The sequence below is a fragment of the Leucopleurus acutus genome (genome assembly GCF_964270905.1).
Source record: "Leucopleurus acutus genome assembly, chromosome: 19".
Lineage (NCBI taxonomy): Eukaryota > Metazoa > Chordata > Mammalia > Artiodactyla > Delphinidae > Leucopleurus > Leucopleurus acutus.
Window position 1 is genome coordinate 14,031,499 of NC_139161.1, and position 17,082 is coordinate 14,048,580.

General features: G+C 37.7%; 1 protein-coding gene across 6 annotated transcripts in view; it reads right to left on the reverse strand.

The window, feature by feature from the left end:
* The window catches only part of CEP95 (centrosomal protein 95), a 59,459-nt gene that overhangs the window by 40,167 nt on the left and 2,210 nt on the right, over positions 1-17,082 (reverse strand). For 3 of the 6 annotated variants that reach the window (XM_082860468.1, XM_082860467.1, XM_082860466.1), the window contains exons 3-6: positions 16,180-16,287; positions 12,977-13,087; positions 10,056-10,161; positions 8,528-8,643 (exon numbers count right to left, since the gene is read on the reverse strand). In XM_082860468.1, coding sequence (XP_082716594.1) covers positions 8,528-8,643; positions 10,056-10,161; positions 12,977-13,087; positions 16,180-16,287 — 441 coding nt within the window. Of the gene's footprint in view, positions 1-8,527; positions 8,644-10,055; positions 10,162-12,976; positions 13,107-16,179; positions 16,288-17,082 lie in introns of those variants that run through there. The other 3 variants (XM_082860469.1, XM_082860470.1, XM_082860471.1) reach the window with 3 other exon arrangements.

A 17,082-nucleotide genomic window follows, 5' to 3' on the forward strand; every position in this document is an offset into this window, starting at 1 on the left:
GTAGTGGAAATCACTGATGCTGAACGAATTAAAGAGAAATCAAAAGAAATGAGAACACTTAAGAGATCTCTAGGACAATATGAGATGCACTAATACTCGCATTTATAAGCGTTCCAGAAGGATAAGAGAGAGAGAAAGGAGCTGATAACATTTGAAGACATAATAGCTGAAAACTTCCCTAACCTGGGAAGGGAAACAGACAGCCAAGTCCAGGAAGCACAGAGAAGTCCCATACTACAAGACACACTCTAGTTCTAAGGGCAAAAATTAAAGGTAAAGAGAGAATATTAACAGCAACAAGGGGGGCTTCCCTGGTGGCACAGTGGTTAAGAAACCACCTGCCAATGCAGGGGACACGGGTTTGAGCTATGGTCTGGGAAGATCCCACATGCTGCAGAGCAACTAAGCCTGTATGCCACGACTACTGAGCCTGCGCTCCAGAGCCCGCGAGCCACAACTCCTGAAGCCTGGGCGCCTAGAACACATGCTCTGCAACAAGAAAAGCCACTGCACTGCAACGAAGAGTAGCCCCTGCTCACCGCAACTAGAGAAAGCCCATGTGCAGCAACAAAGACCCAATGCAGCCAAAAATAAATTAATTAAATAAATAAAATTTTAAAAATACCTTTAAAAGCAACAAGGGAAAAGCAACAAATTACATACAAGAGAACTCCTACAAGGCTATCAGCTGACTTTTAAGCAGAAACTCTGCAGGCCAGAAGGGAGTGGCAGGCTATATTTAAAGTGATGAAAGGGAAAAACCTTCAACCAAGAATACTCTACCCAGCAAGGCTCTCGTTCAGATTTGATGGAGAGATCAAAAAGTTTACAGACAAGCAAAAGCTAAAAGAGTTCAGCATCACCAAACCAGCTTTACAACAAATGTCAAAGGAACTTCTCTAAGTGAAAAAGAAAAGGCCATAACTAGAAAGGTGAAAATTACAAAATGAAACAGTTCATTGCTAAAGGCAACCATACAGTAAAGGTAGGAAATTATCCACACACAAGTTAGTAAGGTTAAAAGAGAAAAGGAGTAAAATCATTTATATCCATGATAAGCAGTTAAGGATACACAAAACAATCAGATATAAGATATGATATCAAAAACAGTAATCATAAAGGAAGGGAAGTACAGGTGCAGGGTTGTTAAAATGCATTTAAAAGTGAGAGATCAGGGCTTCCCTGGTGGCACAGTGGTTGAGAGTCCGCCTGCCAATGCAGGGGACGCGGGTTCGTGCCACGGTCCGGGAAGATCCCACATGCCGTGGAGCAGCTGGGCCCGTGAGCCATGGCCGCTGAGCCTGCGCGTCCAGAGCCTATGCTCCGCAACAGGACAGACCACAACAGTGAGAGGCCTGCGTATCGCAAAAAAAAAAAAAAAAGGGTGAGAGATCAGCAACTTAAGACAATCACATATATATATGGAAATAGAGAGAGACACTGTAAATGGAAAACAAAAGAAAACTGGGGTAGCAATACTCATATTAGACAAAATAGACATTAAAGACTATTACAAAAGACAAAGGAGAACATTAAATTATGATCAAGGGATCAATCCAAGAAGAAGACATAATAACTGTAAATATAAATGCACCCAATATACAAGCACCTCAATACATAAAGCAAACATTAACAGACATAAAGGAAGAAACTGACAGTAACACAGTAATAATAAGGGACTTTAACACCCCACTTACATCAATGGGCAGATCATCCAGATGGAAAATCAATAGGGAAACACTAGCCTTAAATGACACATTAGACCAGATGGGCTTAATAGATGTACAGAACATTCGATCCAAAGGAAGCAGCACGCACATTCTTTTCAAGTGCACATGGAACATTCTCCAGAATAGATCACATGCTAGGTCACAAAATAAACCTCAGTAAATTTAAGAAAACTGAAATCACATCAAGCATCTTTTCTGATCACAACACTAGGAAGCTAGTAATCAACTACAAGAAAAACTGCAAAAAACACAAACACATAGAGGTTAAGCAATATGCTGTTAAACAATCAATGGATCACTGAAGAAATCAAAGAGGAATTAAAAAAATACCTGGAGACAAATGAAAACAAAAACATAATAATCCAAAATCTACGGGATGCAGCAAATGCAGTTCTAAGAGGGAAGTCAGTGATACAAGCTTACCTCACGAAACAAAAAAAACCTCAAATAAACAACCTAACCTTATACCTAAAAGAACTAAAAAAAGCACAGACAAAACCCAAAGTTAGTAGAAGGAAAGAAAGGTCAAAGCAGAAACATAAAATAGAGACTAAAAAAAACAGTAGAAAAAAATCAATGAAACTAAGAATTGGTTCTTTGAAAAAACAAACAAAATTGATAAACCTTTAGCCAGACTCATCAAGAAAAAAAGAGAGAAGGTCCAAATCAATAAAATCAGAAGGGAAAAAAGAAAAGTTACAACCAGCACCAAAGAAATACAAAAGATCGTAAGAGACTACTACAAACAACTAGATGCCAATAAAATGGACAACCTAGAAGAAAAGGACAAATTCTTTGAAAGGTACAATCTCCCAAGACTGAACCAGGAAGAAACAGAAAATACGAACAGACCAATTACCAGTAACGAAACTGAATCACTAATTTAAAAACTCTCAACAAACCAAAAGTCCAGGACCAGATGGCTTCACAGCTGAATTCTACCAAACACGTAGAGAAGAGTTAACACCTAATCTTCTCAAACTATTCCAAAAAATCGCAGAGGAAGGAACACTTCCGAACTCACTCAATGAGGCCAGCATCACCTTGATACCAAAACCAAAGATATCACAAAAAAAGAAAATTACAGGCCCAAATCACTGGTGAACATAGATGCAAAAATTCTCAATGAAATATTAGCAAACCGAATCCAACAACGCATTGAAAGGATCCTACACCATGATCAAGTGGGATTTATCCCAGGGATGCAAAGATTTTCAGAATATGTACCACATTAACAAACTGAAAGAATAAAAATCAAAGGATCTTCTTAATAGATACAGAAAAAGCTTTTGACAAAATTCAACACCCATTTATGATAAAAACTCTCCAGAAAGTGGGCATAGAGGGAACATACCTCAACGTAATAAAGGCCATATGTAAGAAACCCACAGTTAACATCATACTCAATGGTGAAAAGCCAAAAGCATTTTCCTCTAAGATCAGGAACAAGACAAGGATGCCCTCTCTCACCACATTTATGCAACATAGAATTGAAAGTCCTAGCCACAGCAATCAGACAAGAGAAAAAAATAAAAGGAATCTAAATTGGAAAGGAAGAAGTAAAACTATCAGTTTGCAGATGACATGATACTATATATAGAAAATCCTAAAGAAGCCACCAGAAAACTACCAGAGCTCACCAGTGAATTCAGTAAAGTTGCAGGATACAAAATTAATATGAAGAAATCTGTCACAATTTTATACACTAACAACAAACTATCAGAAAGAGAAATTAAGGAAACAATCCCATTTGTCACTGCACCAAAAAGAATAAAACACCCAGGAATAAACCTACCTAAGGAGGTAAAAGACTTGTACCCAGAAAACTATAAGACACTGATGAAAGAAACTGAAGATGACACACAGATGTAAAGATATACCATGTTCAAGAATTAGAAGAATACTGTTAAATTGACTATACTAGTCAAGGCAATTCACATATTCAATGCAATCCCTACCAAATTACCAATGACATTTTTCACAGAACTAGAACAAATAATGTTAAAATTTGTATGGAAACACAAAAGACCCTGAATAGCCAAAACAATCTTGAGCAAGAAAGGAGCTGTAGGGTTCACGCTCTCTGACTTCAGACTATACTACAAAGCTACAGTAATCAAAACAGTATGGAACTAGCACAAAGCCAGATACATAAATCAGTGGAACAGAATAGAGAGCCTAGAAATAAACCCACACACTGAAGGTCAATTAATCTATGACAAGGAGGCAATAATATACAACAGAGAAAAAGACAGTCCTTCAATAAGTGGTGCTAGGAAAACTGGACAGCTACATGTAAAAGAATGAAATTACAACATTTTCTCACACCATGTACAAAAGTAAACTCAAATTGGATTATAGGTCTAAATGTAAGACCAAAAACCATAAAACTCCTAGAAGAAAACATATGCAGAACACTCTTTGACATAAATTGTAGCAGTATCTTTTTGGTTCTGTCTCCTAAAGCAAAGGAAATAAAAGCAAAAATAAACAAATGGGACCTAGTTAGACTTATAAGTTTTTGCACAGCAAAGGAAACCATCAACAAAAAGACAACCTTTAGGGACTTCCCTGATGGTCCAGAGGTTGAGACTCTGTGCTTCCAATGCAGGGGGTGCAGGTTCGATCCCTGGACAGGGAACTAAAATCCCATATGCCACGCCATGTGGCCAGAAAAACAAACAAAAAAACAAAAAAAGACAACCTTTAAAATTAGAAAATATTTGCTAATGAGATGACTGACAAAGAGATTAATATCCAAAATATATAAAAGGCTCATACAACTCAACATCAAACAAAACAAGCCCAATTAAAAAATGGGCAGAAGGGCTTCCCTGGTGGCGCAGTGGTTGAGAGTCCGCCTGCCGATGCAGGGGACACGGGTTCGTGCCCCGGTCTGGGAAGATCCCACATGCCGCAGAGCGGCTGGCCCGTGAGCCTGCGCATCCGGAGCCTGTGCTCCGCAGCAGGAGAGGCCACAACAGTGAGAGGCCGGCGTACCGCAAAAAAAAAAAGGGCAGAAGACCCGAATAGACATTTTTCCAAAAAAGACATACAGATGGCTAACAGGCACATGAAGAGATGCTCGATATCGCTAATCATCAGAGAAATGCAAATTAAAACCACAATGAGATATCACCTCACACTTGTCAGAATGTCTATCATCAAAAAGACCACAGATACCAGAGAAAACCGTAATTCAAAAAGATACATGCACTCCAATGTTCACTGCAGCACTATTTACAATAGCCAGGACATGGAAGCAACCTAAATGTCTATCAAGAGAGGGATGGATAAAGAAGATGTGGTACATATATACAATGCAGTAGGACTCAGCCATAAAAAAAGAATGAAATAATGCCATTTGCAGAGAAGTGGATAGACCTAGAGAGTGTCATACAGAGTAAAATAAGTCAGAAAGAGAAATATATTGTATAATATCACTTACATGTGGAATCTAGAAAAATGGTACAGATGAACTTATTTGCAAAGCAGAAATAGAGACACAGATATAGTGAACAAACTTATGGATATCAAGGGGGGAAGGGGGCAGGTGGGATGAATTGGGAAATTATGATTGACATATATACACTACTATGTATAAAACAGATAACTAATGAAAACCTACTGTATAGCACAGGGAACTCTACTCAGTGCTCTGTGGTGACCTAAATGGGAAGGAAATCTAAAGAAGAGGAAATATATGTATACATATAACTGATTCACTTTGCCATACAAAAGAAATTAACACAGCACTGTAAAGCAACTATACTCCAATAAAAATTAATAAAAAAAATACATTAAAATAAGTGTATGTTGACCCCCCCCAAAAAAAAGACCACAGATAACAAATGCTGGTGAGGATGTGGAAAAAAGGGAACCCTTGTACACTACGGGTGGGAATGCAAATTGGTGCTGCCACTGTGGAGAACAGTATAACAGTTTTTCAAAAAGCTAAAAACAGAACTACCATATGACCCAGCAACTCCACTTCTGGTTATATATCCAAAATAAATGGGAACACTAATTTGAAAAGATACATGCACCCCCAACATTCATAGCAGCATCATTTATAATTGCCAAGATATGGAAGCAACCTGTGTCCATCAACAAATGGATGAAAAAAAAAACCAAACAAATGGATGGATAGAGAAAATGTGGTGTATATATATATATATATAATGGACTACTACTCACCCATAAAAATGGAATGAAAATTTTGCCATTTGCAACAACATGGATGGACCTGGAGGGTATTATGCTAAGTGATATAAGTCAGACAGAAAAACAAATACTATATGATATCATTTATATGTGGAAGCTAAAGAATAAAACAAACTAGTGAATATAACAAAAAGGAAACAAACACACAGATATAGAGAACAAACTAGTGGTTACCAGTGGGGAGGGGGCAAGACAGGGAAGGGGTTAAGAGGTACAAACTATTATGTATAAAATAAGATACAAGGATATATTGTACAACACAGGGAATATAGCCAATACTTTATAGTAACTATAAATGGAATATAAAAATTTAAAAATTGTGAATCACTATGCTGTACACCTGTAACATATAATATTGTACATCAACTATATCTCAATTTTAAAAAAGGTTTAAGAAAAAAATACTGTGTTGTATATTTGAAAGTTGCTAATAGAGTAGATCTTAAAAGTTCTCATCACAAGAAAAAAGTTTGTAATTTTTTGGTAACGAATGTTAACTAGACATACTGTGGTAATCATTTTGCAATACATACTACTGAAGGATCATATTGTACATCTGTATAAGTAATATAATGTTATATGTCAATTATATTGCAATTAAAAAGAAAGATTTATAGTCCTGGAATTAAAGCCTAAATTAGATGTCTAAGAATGTATATGATGACATTTATCTGATGAATTAAATCCAAATATAAAAGGAAGCTACCATATGACATCAAACCCAAACACCTTAGCCTGGCTTTTCTCTCAACCTTTTTTTTTTTTTTTTTTTTTGCGGTACGCGGGCCTCTCACTGTTGTGGCCTCTCCCGTTGCGGAGCACAGGCTCCGGATGCGCAGGCTCAGCAGCCATGGCTCACGGGCCCAGCCGCTCCGCGGCATGTGGGATCTTCCCGGACCTGGGCACGAACCCGTGTCCCCTGTGTCGGCAGGCAGACTCTCAACCACTGCACCACCAGGGAAGCCCTCTCAACCACTTCTTTTTTTCCTTTTAATTGCATTATAATCTGAAGTTAAAATCTGAAAATAATAATTCACTTTTTATAGATATAACCTTTCTACATGGCACTTGCTATCACAGAACACCATTTCTAAAATCACCATCCCTTTCATCTGACTCTCTACCTTGAAGAAACATTCTTGCATTACCTACACTTGACTCTGGTCATTCTGCTACTTTGCCCATCCCAGTGGCAAGTAAATGTCTTTGGCTTACTGTCTGACCTCCCAGACATAGGTTCTTCGAACGCAATTCCTTGGAATGGTGTGTCTATTCCTTGGAATTAGAGTGTTAATGCTGAAAGGGATTTCAAAGATGGTTTAGTTTAATTCTCTAATTTCACACTTGAAGAAACAGAGGCTCAGAAAAGATAAGGGGCTTGTCCAAAGTCACACAGCCAGTAGCAGAGTCTGGAAGAGAATACAGGCCACTTGATTCCCATAATTTAATGTACTTAATTCTACTCTAGCATTCCTGTTCTTCCATTTAAAAAAAAAAACTTATTGTGGACCTAATGTTTTGCTAATTTTTGGAATACTAAGACGAATATGAATAATTTTATTAGACATTTCACTTATTTGTCTTATTTACTGACTGCCTCCACAAGTAGAATATATGTTCTATAAGGGAAGGGATTTGTGTCTGTGTCTATTCTGTTTACTACTGTATCACCACTGCCTGGCAAAGGGAAGGCATTAAATAAATATTTGCTGAATGAACAGGAGGTCGCTACTGTCCCTGGAACTCACAGTTTACATAATAGTCAAGGTGAGAAGACCACAATGTAGGAATACAGAGCCTCAGAGGCTGGGCTTTGTATAGAGTGAGTTTGCCAGAAAGAGAAAGGAAGAGCATTCCAACAAAAGAAGCTATATGATGTTGGAAGTTCCCTGGTGGCCTAGTGGTTAGGATTCTGGGCTTTCACTGCCGTGGCCCACGTTCAATCCCTGGTCGGGAAACTGAGATCCTGCAAGCTGCATGGCACAGCCAAAAAAAAAAAGAAAAGAAAAAGAAAAAAGAAACTATATGATGCCAAGAGAAAAGCAAGACAACCAAGATGGGCAGAACAGGAAGTGGGATGGCTGGAGGAGGGCAAGGTGAGAGTCTCAAAACATGCCTGAGAGATATTCAGGTTTACTGTGTATAAGCAGGGACTGTTGGAAATACGGCCTGAAGCCTGGGAGAAAAACTGCCACTGGATGTACACACTTGGTTGACACCATGAAAAAAGTGAGTCACCCAGCTCAGGAAACTATACTTAGGGGGTATTCTGAGTGTGACCAAACTGTTAAGCTGCATCCAGAATTTTCTTCCTAGGGTATCAAGTCCCACATATTACATGACAAACTTGCATCCACCTATTTGCCCATGCACCTAGGACTCCCACTTGACTCATTCTGGACAACTGTTCATATACAGTGGGTAATGGCAGTATTCTGGAATTTCAATTTTGATGTCCAGTTAGGGCTCTCTCTATTCTTCTCAACTTTTAAACACTTCTAAGTATAACTATTTACATTTTCACAGTTTTATGTTGAATAACAATAACTGATATGTGAAGTTTAACTACTCACCATTACTTCTTAGAGAAAAGGTGTGTGCTGTGTCTCCAAGTCTAATTATTTCACCAGTGGATTCTGCTTCATCTCCACCCCAAGAGGGGCCCAATGCCTCAGATGATGAGGAGCACCTGAAAGAGTTTCCTCACTTACTGATGGCCTGGCCTGACCACAAAGGGCCCTTTCTGTGAGGACCCCAAGAGCTGCTTCAAGCAGCCTGGCTATGGATGTTCAGATTCGTCATTGTTGTGTGCAGAAAACAGGAGACTTTTCCTTCTGCTGCTTAACTGTTTTAACTGATACACGTATGGCGGGAAAAGCTGTGTATAAAGTGTCAAGGATTAAATGTATAGGTGAATATACATAGAGAACAATAAATACTGGTTACTTTAGAGGTGTGGAAGTGAAGGGAATCTAGGTAGGATATTAATTTTGTATTAAACATCCTTTTATTGTTGCACTTTTGTTATTTTTTTTTAATCTAATAATGAAAAATAAAGTCAAAAAATTTATTTCCTGATGGTCTCCTTTAAGACATGTTTTCTACAACATACTATATTTAAACAAGAAGGCTTTGCCTGTGCTTTTCAAACCATGACAAATTCCATAAAAAAAGTGATAATTGGATACTTAAAGGAAAATCATAGCAGCATGTTCAACCTCTACTTAGCAGAAGTACAATCAAACCTGCAACAACATTACATTTTGCCTATGAAAACAGCAATTTTGTAACTCTGGTATTGGTCGATGATACTGGTTGATGAGGGTGCAGTAACCCAGTACTTTTATACTGCTGGTGGGTATTTAAATAGTCACAGCCTTTTGGGAAAGTAATTTGGCAACTTTTAATAGCCTTATATCATTCATAATCTTCCACTCGGAATGTAGCTTAAATATATGAGTGGAAGCAGAGTAGAGAAAGAATACACAGAAGTATGTATCACATTAAAAAATAATAATATGAAAAACAAAGGAACAACTACCTCCACTTCAGAGGTGTGGTTTAGTAAATTATGATGCACCCATATGCATGATATGTTATACAGTGACTAAAAATGATTGTAAAGAGTTTATCAAGTTAGGAAAAGACTTGATGTGTTAAACTTTAAAATGCAGGAAACAAAATTATACAGACAATATGACTAAATCCCCAAAAGAAAAAAACAGTAAAGAAGGCTACATTACAACAAAATGTTAACAAGCAGTTACTTAGTTCTGAATGATACAGTTCATCTTTTTTCTTTTTTTGCTTCTTTTTTATTCCTCTGTACTTTCCAAATTTTCAGCAAGGAACATGAACTACTTTGATGATTAAGGGAAATGTTTTAAATTAAGTAGGTGGCTAATGCTGAGAATTAAGTATTATATATAGCTCGAGGTTCTTAAAACTCCCTCAGGGAGGTTTAAAACATGAGAAGTTAGTAAATTTTCACATCAGCTTTGTTTTTTTGCTGCCATTCTGGTATATTGTGTGCAATTTTAATTCTTAGTAGAAGGAAAAGCATAACTTGTTTTGCTTAAATTCACAGACATTGAGTGCTACCTCTCAAAAGAAACTCTTTTCCATGATGATCTGGATTCTTTAGTACTTTCTCGCTCTTCCAAAGGGTCTCCTCGATGGGATTCTTTAGAACGCTGTCCAGTTTCACCTGTTTGGAACAGATAAAAACAATACCAAAAACCCAAGTTAATGCAACTGTTTCTCTACAGGGGATGGGTAGAGGTAAGGACAGTAAAATATCCTCAACCCCTTCCTGGTACACTGGGCTCTTGTGAAAGTGAAGTGAGAACCAAATCATTACTTGCAATGAGCACGCTAGTGTTGCTTTAAAAGCAGGGTCTACAGTTGTATTAGCAATGTTCTATTTTTTAAGCCAGGTGGTAGGTTCATTTAGTATTCTTTACACCTCTCTATCTGTGAGTTAGAGATATCTGAGGCAAGGTGACTAGGATGTGGCTTCAGAAAAACATGACTATGTCAGCCTACCTCAAGCTCCAAGACAATCATGCCCTAGCCTAAGATAAGAGTGAGACCACATCAAGGTGCGGATGAAATTTTCCTTAAGACTATCAACCTTGGGACTTCCCTGGCGGTCTGGTGGTTAAGACTCTGTACTTCCACTGTAGGGGCACGGGTTCAATCCCCGGTCGGGGAGCTAGGATCCCTCATGCCACACAGCACACCCAAAAAAAAAAAAAAAAAAAAAAAAGACTCTCAACCTATTTTGTACCCCAACATACTTAAGAAATACACTTTCACAGTGGCAGTAACTCACTAGGGAAGTGATTTCAGGAGGTATGTGGGTGAAATCTCCTACTTCAGATATACCCGTCTGGATATTCCCATCCCACTTCTAAAGATTTCCTGTTTCAACAACCACCTTCACTTTTTTCTGTTTCTATATTCACCAAACAACATTTTAACAACATTAGTCAATATTCATTGTGTATTTACTCTGGGCTAGGCTCAATGCTAAATTACTTATGCATATCTATTAACCTTCACTACAATCATGAAAGAATTTCAGAAGAGAAAACTGAGGCTTAGATAGCTTCAGTCCTACAGTGAGGGATGAAACTTAGTGAGTCATACAGTAAGTGGCAGCATTAAGCCCATAGTCTGCCTTCAAATCCCTTGATCTTCAGTGGTAAATGATAATGCTAACTCAGAAAAAACTGCTCTGTACCTGACCTGACTAGTGATAATACAGATTTATTTCCCATTATTAATTGGCATGTTGAAAATTCTGATCAGCTCTAGGTAATACTGCTATATAAACTTGGACCTGCAAAGGTGAGAATCAGACTTCAGAAAACATTCTCCAACTACAGTACTATCACATAGGGAGGGCCCATCTGAGCAAACTCCCTTCTAGCAGCACTAAGCTTATCATATCCTACTGACCTCCCCTGGGAAGATCCCCCCGCTCAGCATTTCATTATTACCAGCCTCACATGTAAGTATCTCTCATTTCTGTCCTCCTCTCCATTCCCACTGCCTATCATTCCTCCCCTACACGCGATCAAGTACTACATCATAAAGACTGCTGTCGTTAGAACATTTCAAATTAATTACTCTTTTAGGTAGTTTTCTTCCCCTTACTCTTGCTGCTAAAATGACTAAAAAGCCACAGAACATTGAAATAGCTACTGGCAGCCTTGAATTAGGTGAGTTTTTCCATGTCATTCACTCCCTCCCAATTCTCCTACGATGTTTTTACTGTATGTATTTATGGCAGTCTCCCTGACTTGAGTATAGTTTTCTTTGAGAGCAATAAACATGGCATGCAGCTCTGAATCTTCCCAGAGTACCTAGGCTGATATTTAACATACATTAAACACTCAAAACTCAAGTTTTTTGAAATAAAAAAAAGAAATGTACAGTGTGGCGTGCCTTTCAATCTTTCCTTCTAGGCCTTATCTCTATATGCTTTTAAGTCTTTTTCAGCAAAAAGGGTAAAAGATAGAAAACTATCTCTAACTAAAGAATTTAAGATTAATTTCAGATGTTATATTCACAGCATAGGTCTCACCATCAACAATGTGAGAATTAGGAATGATGAGCCTGTCCCAATTTTTTGTCTTCATTTGTATTATAATTTATACTAATTGCTATTACTGCTAAAAACTTGTTTTGGATAACTTTACAATAGTAAACCCATTCTAATATGGGTCAAATATTATTCACTGTGTATTAATACATACAATATTATTTACTGACCAATCTAAAACTGTTAAGACATAAAGTTCTTTGTTTTGTTTTTTTCCCCCAATGATAAATAACATTGCATGAAGACCTTCAAGCACCTTTCTTTTGTATTATTTTCTTAGGACAAATCCCTAGAAATGGGATTTATGGAACCAAAGATTATGAATAGCACTTATACATTAATGATCCAGTTTAAATAACCATGGCACCTTTGAAAAATAATATAGCAATAATTATCTTTATCATTAAAAAAACATAATATCAAAATTTCATACAATAAACTGTTACGATTTGGAGAACTGAGTCACTTGACAAGTGAAATAAAAAATATTCACGCTGTCACAAACTGAAGTGTAGGCTGGAGACAGAAATGTACCAACCCTTCCTGCTGATGCCTCCCCAGTATCCAAATTTATAACAAAAATGGCAGTTCTGACATAGAACATTTTGGAGTAAGGAATTTCATGTAATAATAGGACAGTAAGCAATTTTAGTCAGATTTAGCTTTCTATTGTAGATTAGCTTTAAAGTAACTTATAAGCAATAACCAAGTTAACGAAAGACATGATGGTAGCCTAGGATAGAGGTTTCAACCACTTGGAACAATGAGAACTGAAATTTAATTTATAATTAAATTTATCAGATATAGTGTACTAGTGATTCTAATTCCTATGGAGAAAAATAGGCAAAAAGATAAAAGACAAAGAGACATAACACAGAATATAAATCAAACCAAATTTTTTTCTTAAACTTACTTTTCTCGTGAGATGTTTCACTGATGTGTTCTGTAAGATACTCCAGTAACCCATCAAATATTTCTAGGAGATTCTTAATAGATTCTTTATCTCCTTTCACTATATTTTCTCCTGAACACAGAATACAGAGCTATTAAAAAAAATTAACCAAGAAATTGAAAGCCTCATAATTTTGAAATGGATATACCACTGTGAAAATATTGTTCATGATACAAGGATTATAAATTAATCCAGGAGAAAAAATATTATAAATATTAAAAACATTAATTTCCTGATGCTTGATTATATCTGAAGAAAAAGGGGTAGTCTTGAATAGTATGGTTGATAATTCATTGGCATAGTCCTTCATTTATCAAGAAGCAAAATAAGTGGACTTCATCCTCTAAGTTTTATACTGAAGTATAAATAAAGCAACTAAGCTGAACTTTATTAGTTTGGTAAAAAAAATTGCAGGAGGGAACACTTTCAGATAGTGGTTTGTTCTGAAAACAATAGCAGTAGAGTAATATAAAACACACAAAATACTTGGGATACTCTCATCAGGAATTCCTAATTTTTAAAATTTGTTAACTCCTATTCACTTTGTATAGATTATGCCATTTTTTGATTAAAAACTGACCATGGGGCTTCCCTGGTGGCGCAGTGGTTGAGAGTCCGCCTGCCGATGCAGGGGACGCGGGTTCGTGCCCCGGTCTGGGAGGATCCCACAGGCTGTGGAGCGGCTGAGCCCGTGAGCCATGGCTGCTGGGCCTGCACGTCCGGAGCCTGTGCTCCGCAACGGGAGAGGCCGCAGCAGTGAGAGGCCCGCGTACCACAAAAAATAAAAAATAAATAAAACTGACCATGGGTCCCTGCATATAAAACCACTTTTAATCTCACCTCACCCCCAACCTCTCCAGCCTTAGCTCCCACTGTACCCGCTTTATACCTAAAACTAATCTTTAAACAGTCCCTAGCACAGTATCTGGTCTATAATAGATTTTTAATAAATGTTAAGTTGAAATGTTAACAAAACATGGACTGGCAAAAGCATGGAAACTTGACATGTTTAATGTCACCTAAAATGGACTCCAATCAACATCAGGTATGGATGGAACTTAACTGCTGAGACACCTGGGTTGTCCTTTGGGAGATCAGAGCTGGCATGAATTCAAACAAGTATGGGAGAGGCAGAGTGGAAATTTGATATTTGAGATAATCTAGCCATTCATAACTTCAGTCATGATGCAAAACAAACCTAAACCAGAAATTTGATGTTTTACAACACTCTAGTAAAGATAATCAATGTTTGAGAGTTTTTTTGTTTAAAACAGCTGAACAGAAATCTTGTTTTTAAGCCCTATGTTTTCTGGCTTAACAAGATATACAAGCATACCCCAAGGACATACCCAAGACTTCTGGTTTCTAGGATGGGGAGCATACTCTGCCAACCCAGCAACTAAGACTGCCCGCCAGAATGCAGTGCTTCATGATGTAGGAGAAACTGCTTTATTTTTCTTTTCTTTAATAAATTTACTTATTTTTGGCTGTGTTGGGTCTTCATTGCTGCACGCAGGCTTTCTCTAGTTGCAGCGAGCAGGGGCTACTCTTCATTGTGGTGCACGGGCTTCTTATTGCGGTGGCTTCTCTTGTTGCAGAGCCCGGGCTCTAGGTGGGTGGGCTTCAGTAGTTGTGGTGCGCAGGCTTCAGTAGTTGTGGCTTGCAGGCTCTAGAGCGCAGGCTCAGTAGTTGTGGCACACGGGCTTAGTTGCTCTGTGGCATGTGGGATCCTCCCGGACCAGGGCTCGAACCTGTGTCCCCTGCATCGGCAGGTGGATTCTTAACCACTGCGCCACCAGGGAAGTCCCGGAGAAACTGCTTTAAACAGCACAGAAGGAGTAAAAAGCTGCCTTGCAGTCTACTGGAGGAGGTAAGCAGTTTTGCAACTTTCCATGGGGATGGGGTGGGTATGAGTTGTCAGGGGCAGCTCTGCAGCAAAAAGCTCTATAAGCAGACACAACCTTGGTGTACAGTATGTTTATTTAGTAAACACAAATACCAGAAATTAATCTACTCGGGTGATAAAGCCATTCCAAATTTCAAAAGAACAGGGAAATCCCAGGGTTATCCCTCAAAATGAATTTTCTCCAAACTAGTTTACCACACTCATTCACCTAGAACTGCACTAAAAAACTTAAGACAGAGTATTTTTGTAAAAATCTGTTCTTATTGATGTATCAAAATAAGAGATGTAAGTGACCTATCCTTATTAACATATACCTCTTTTAACGACTGTCAAAGAATAAAACAGTAAAAACCTTCGCTTAGTGACTTAAGTATAGTTTCAAGTCCCCAAGATTCCCTCTGTTCATTAGCTTGTAATAATTTACTGAACTAATCCTCATTTTCTATTTACCAAAAATAGGGATTTACAAATGTATTTGGTATGTCTGGCTTTTGAATACAACCATGTACACTTTTTTGGAAAAAGGCTGAAAAACAATTTACGGTTTTATTTATTTTGAACAGGTAATACATTCACATGGTTCAAAATTCAAAAAGTTCAGAAGGTATAAAATGAAAAGTCTCATCCCACCCGTGTCCTGCAGCCCTGTAGTTCCTGTCATTGGAGGTAATCAGTATTACAGGTTTTTTGCATATGCTTCTAGAGAGTCCTTTGGCATTCAATCAACTGCATATATTTTCTCCCCACCTTTGTTTTTACAAACAGTAGCATACTCTGCACATTAGCATTATAACCACAACACATTTTCCTCATACAGTATATATTAGAGATCATTCCACTAATATGGAACGTTGCATACAGAGCATCATCAATCATCTTTCACAGCTGCAGAGTAGTTCCCTATATGGAGCTACAATAATTTATTTAACCTGTCCCTATTAATGGACATTTAGGTGTTTCTAATTCTTAGCAACTACAAACAAGCAGATTGAGAGCTTTAAAGTAACAACAACAAAACACACCTCAAACTACCAGCTAGGATTCTTGTATCTTAGACCTATCCCAAACTCACTGTATGACTCCTGGAAAAGCTCGTAAGGATGGTTGTCTTAACTATACCAGTGAATTGTCTTGGCTCAGTCTTGCTGTTTGGTCTATTTCACAAGCTTACTCATTTGGTTAAACAATATCTAGAATGCTACAAAACAAATGATTTTAGTAAAACGCAAAATTATCTGATGGTTAAGTATATACCAACCTGTTATGTGAGACAAGCTGACCTGCAGATAATCCAAAGCCAATGAATCAATTACTGCTTGTACATTGTGAGCTTCATCCTCTTGACTCCTGGGAATAGCTATGAGGTCTGTGGGAAAAAAACTACATAATTTTGCATCTATGAGAGTCCAAGTTTTCATCTACCTGTCTCTGACCAGGCCTCTGAGCTCTGCCCAAACAGAGCAAGCTATAACATACAGATAAACAGAGCCTGAATTCCACAAAGCAGAATCTTTAGTGGCTGAATATTTGATTGAATATGGCTGAATATTTATTCAATCAACATATATATAAACATGCTTTATAATAAGCACCGTGTTAAAGAAAGCTAAAAAGGTCCCTGAATTCAAGGAGATGCTAATACTCTAATAAGGGAGAAAATACAAGGGACACTTTAACCTATAGCCATAGGCAGGTGTGAAGGAGGGGTCTGTGTATGTCTTGTTAAAGCAGCCTATTGGGAATTACTGGTATAAAGGTTTGTAAGATCAGCATAATGCAGAAAGATTTTAACAACTTAAATTTGGAGTTTCTCCTCTGGTACTGAGGAAGATGAATGTCTTGGGGAAGGATGAAAAAAGTATTCTAAAAGACTGGTCTAATAACTACCTGCCTCTGAACCCTAAAGAGAGTTGAGACTAGTATCAAAGATACCAGCTGGAGGCCATGCCATTATTCCAGAAAGCAATGAGGGCACTGACTCATGGTAATGGAGGGAAGAGAGACTTCACAGAACTTTAGTGCTTAATGGTTATAAACTAGATAAAGATACAGAGGCAGCAGAGCAATCTATGGATAAGAACTCTGAGATATTTAACCAGGAACAAAGTGCAAACAACAATTCTTATCCGTAACATTGGTTAAATACCAGGATTCAACAAGT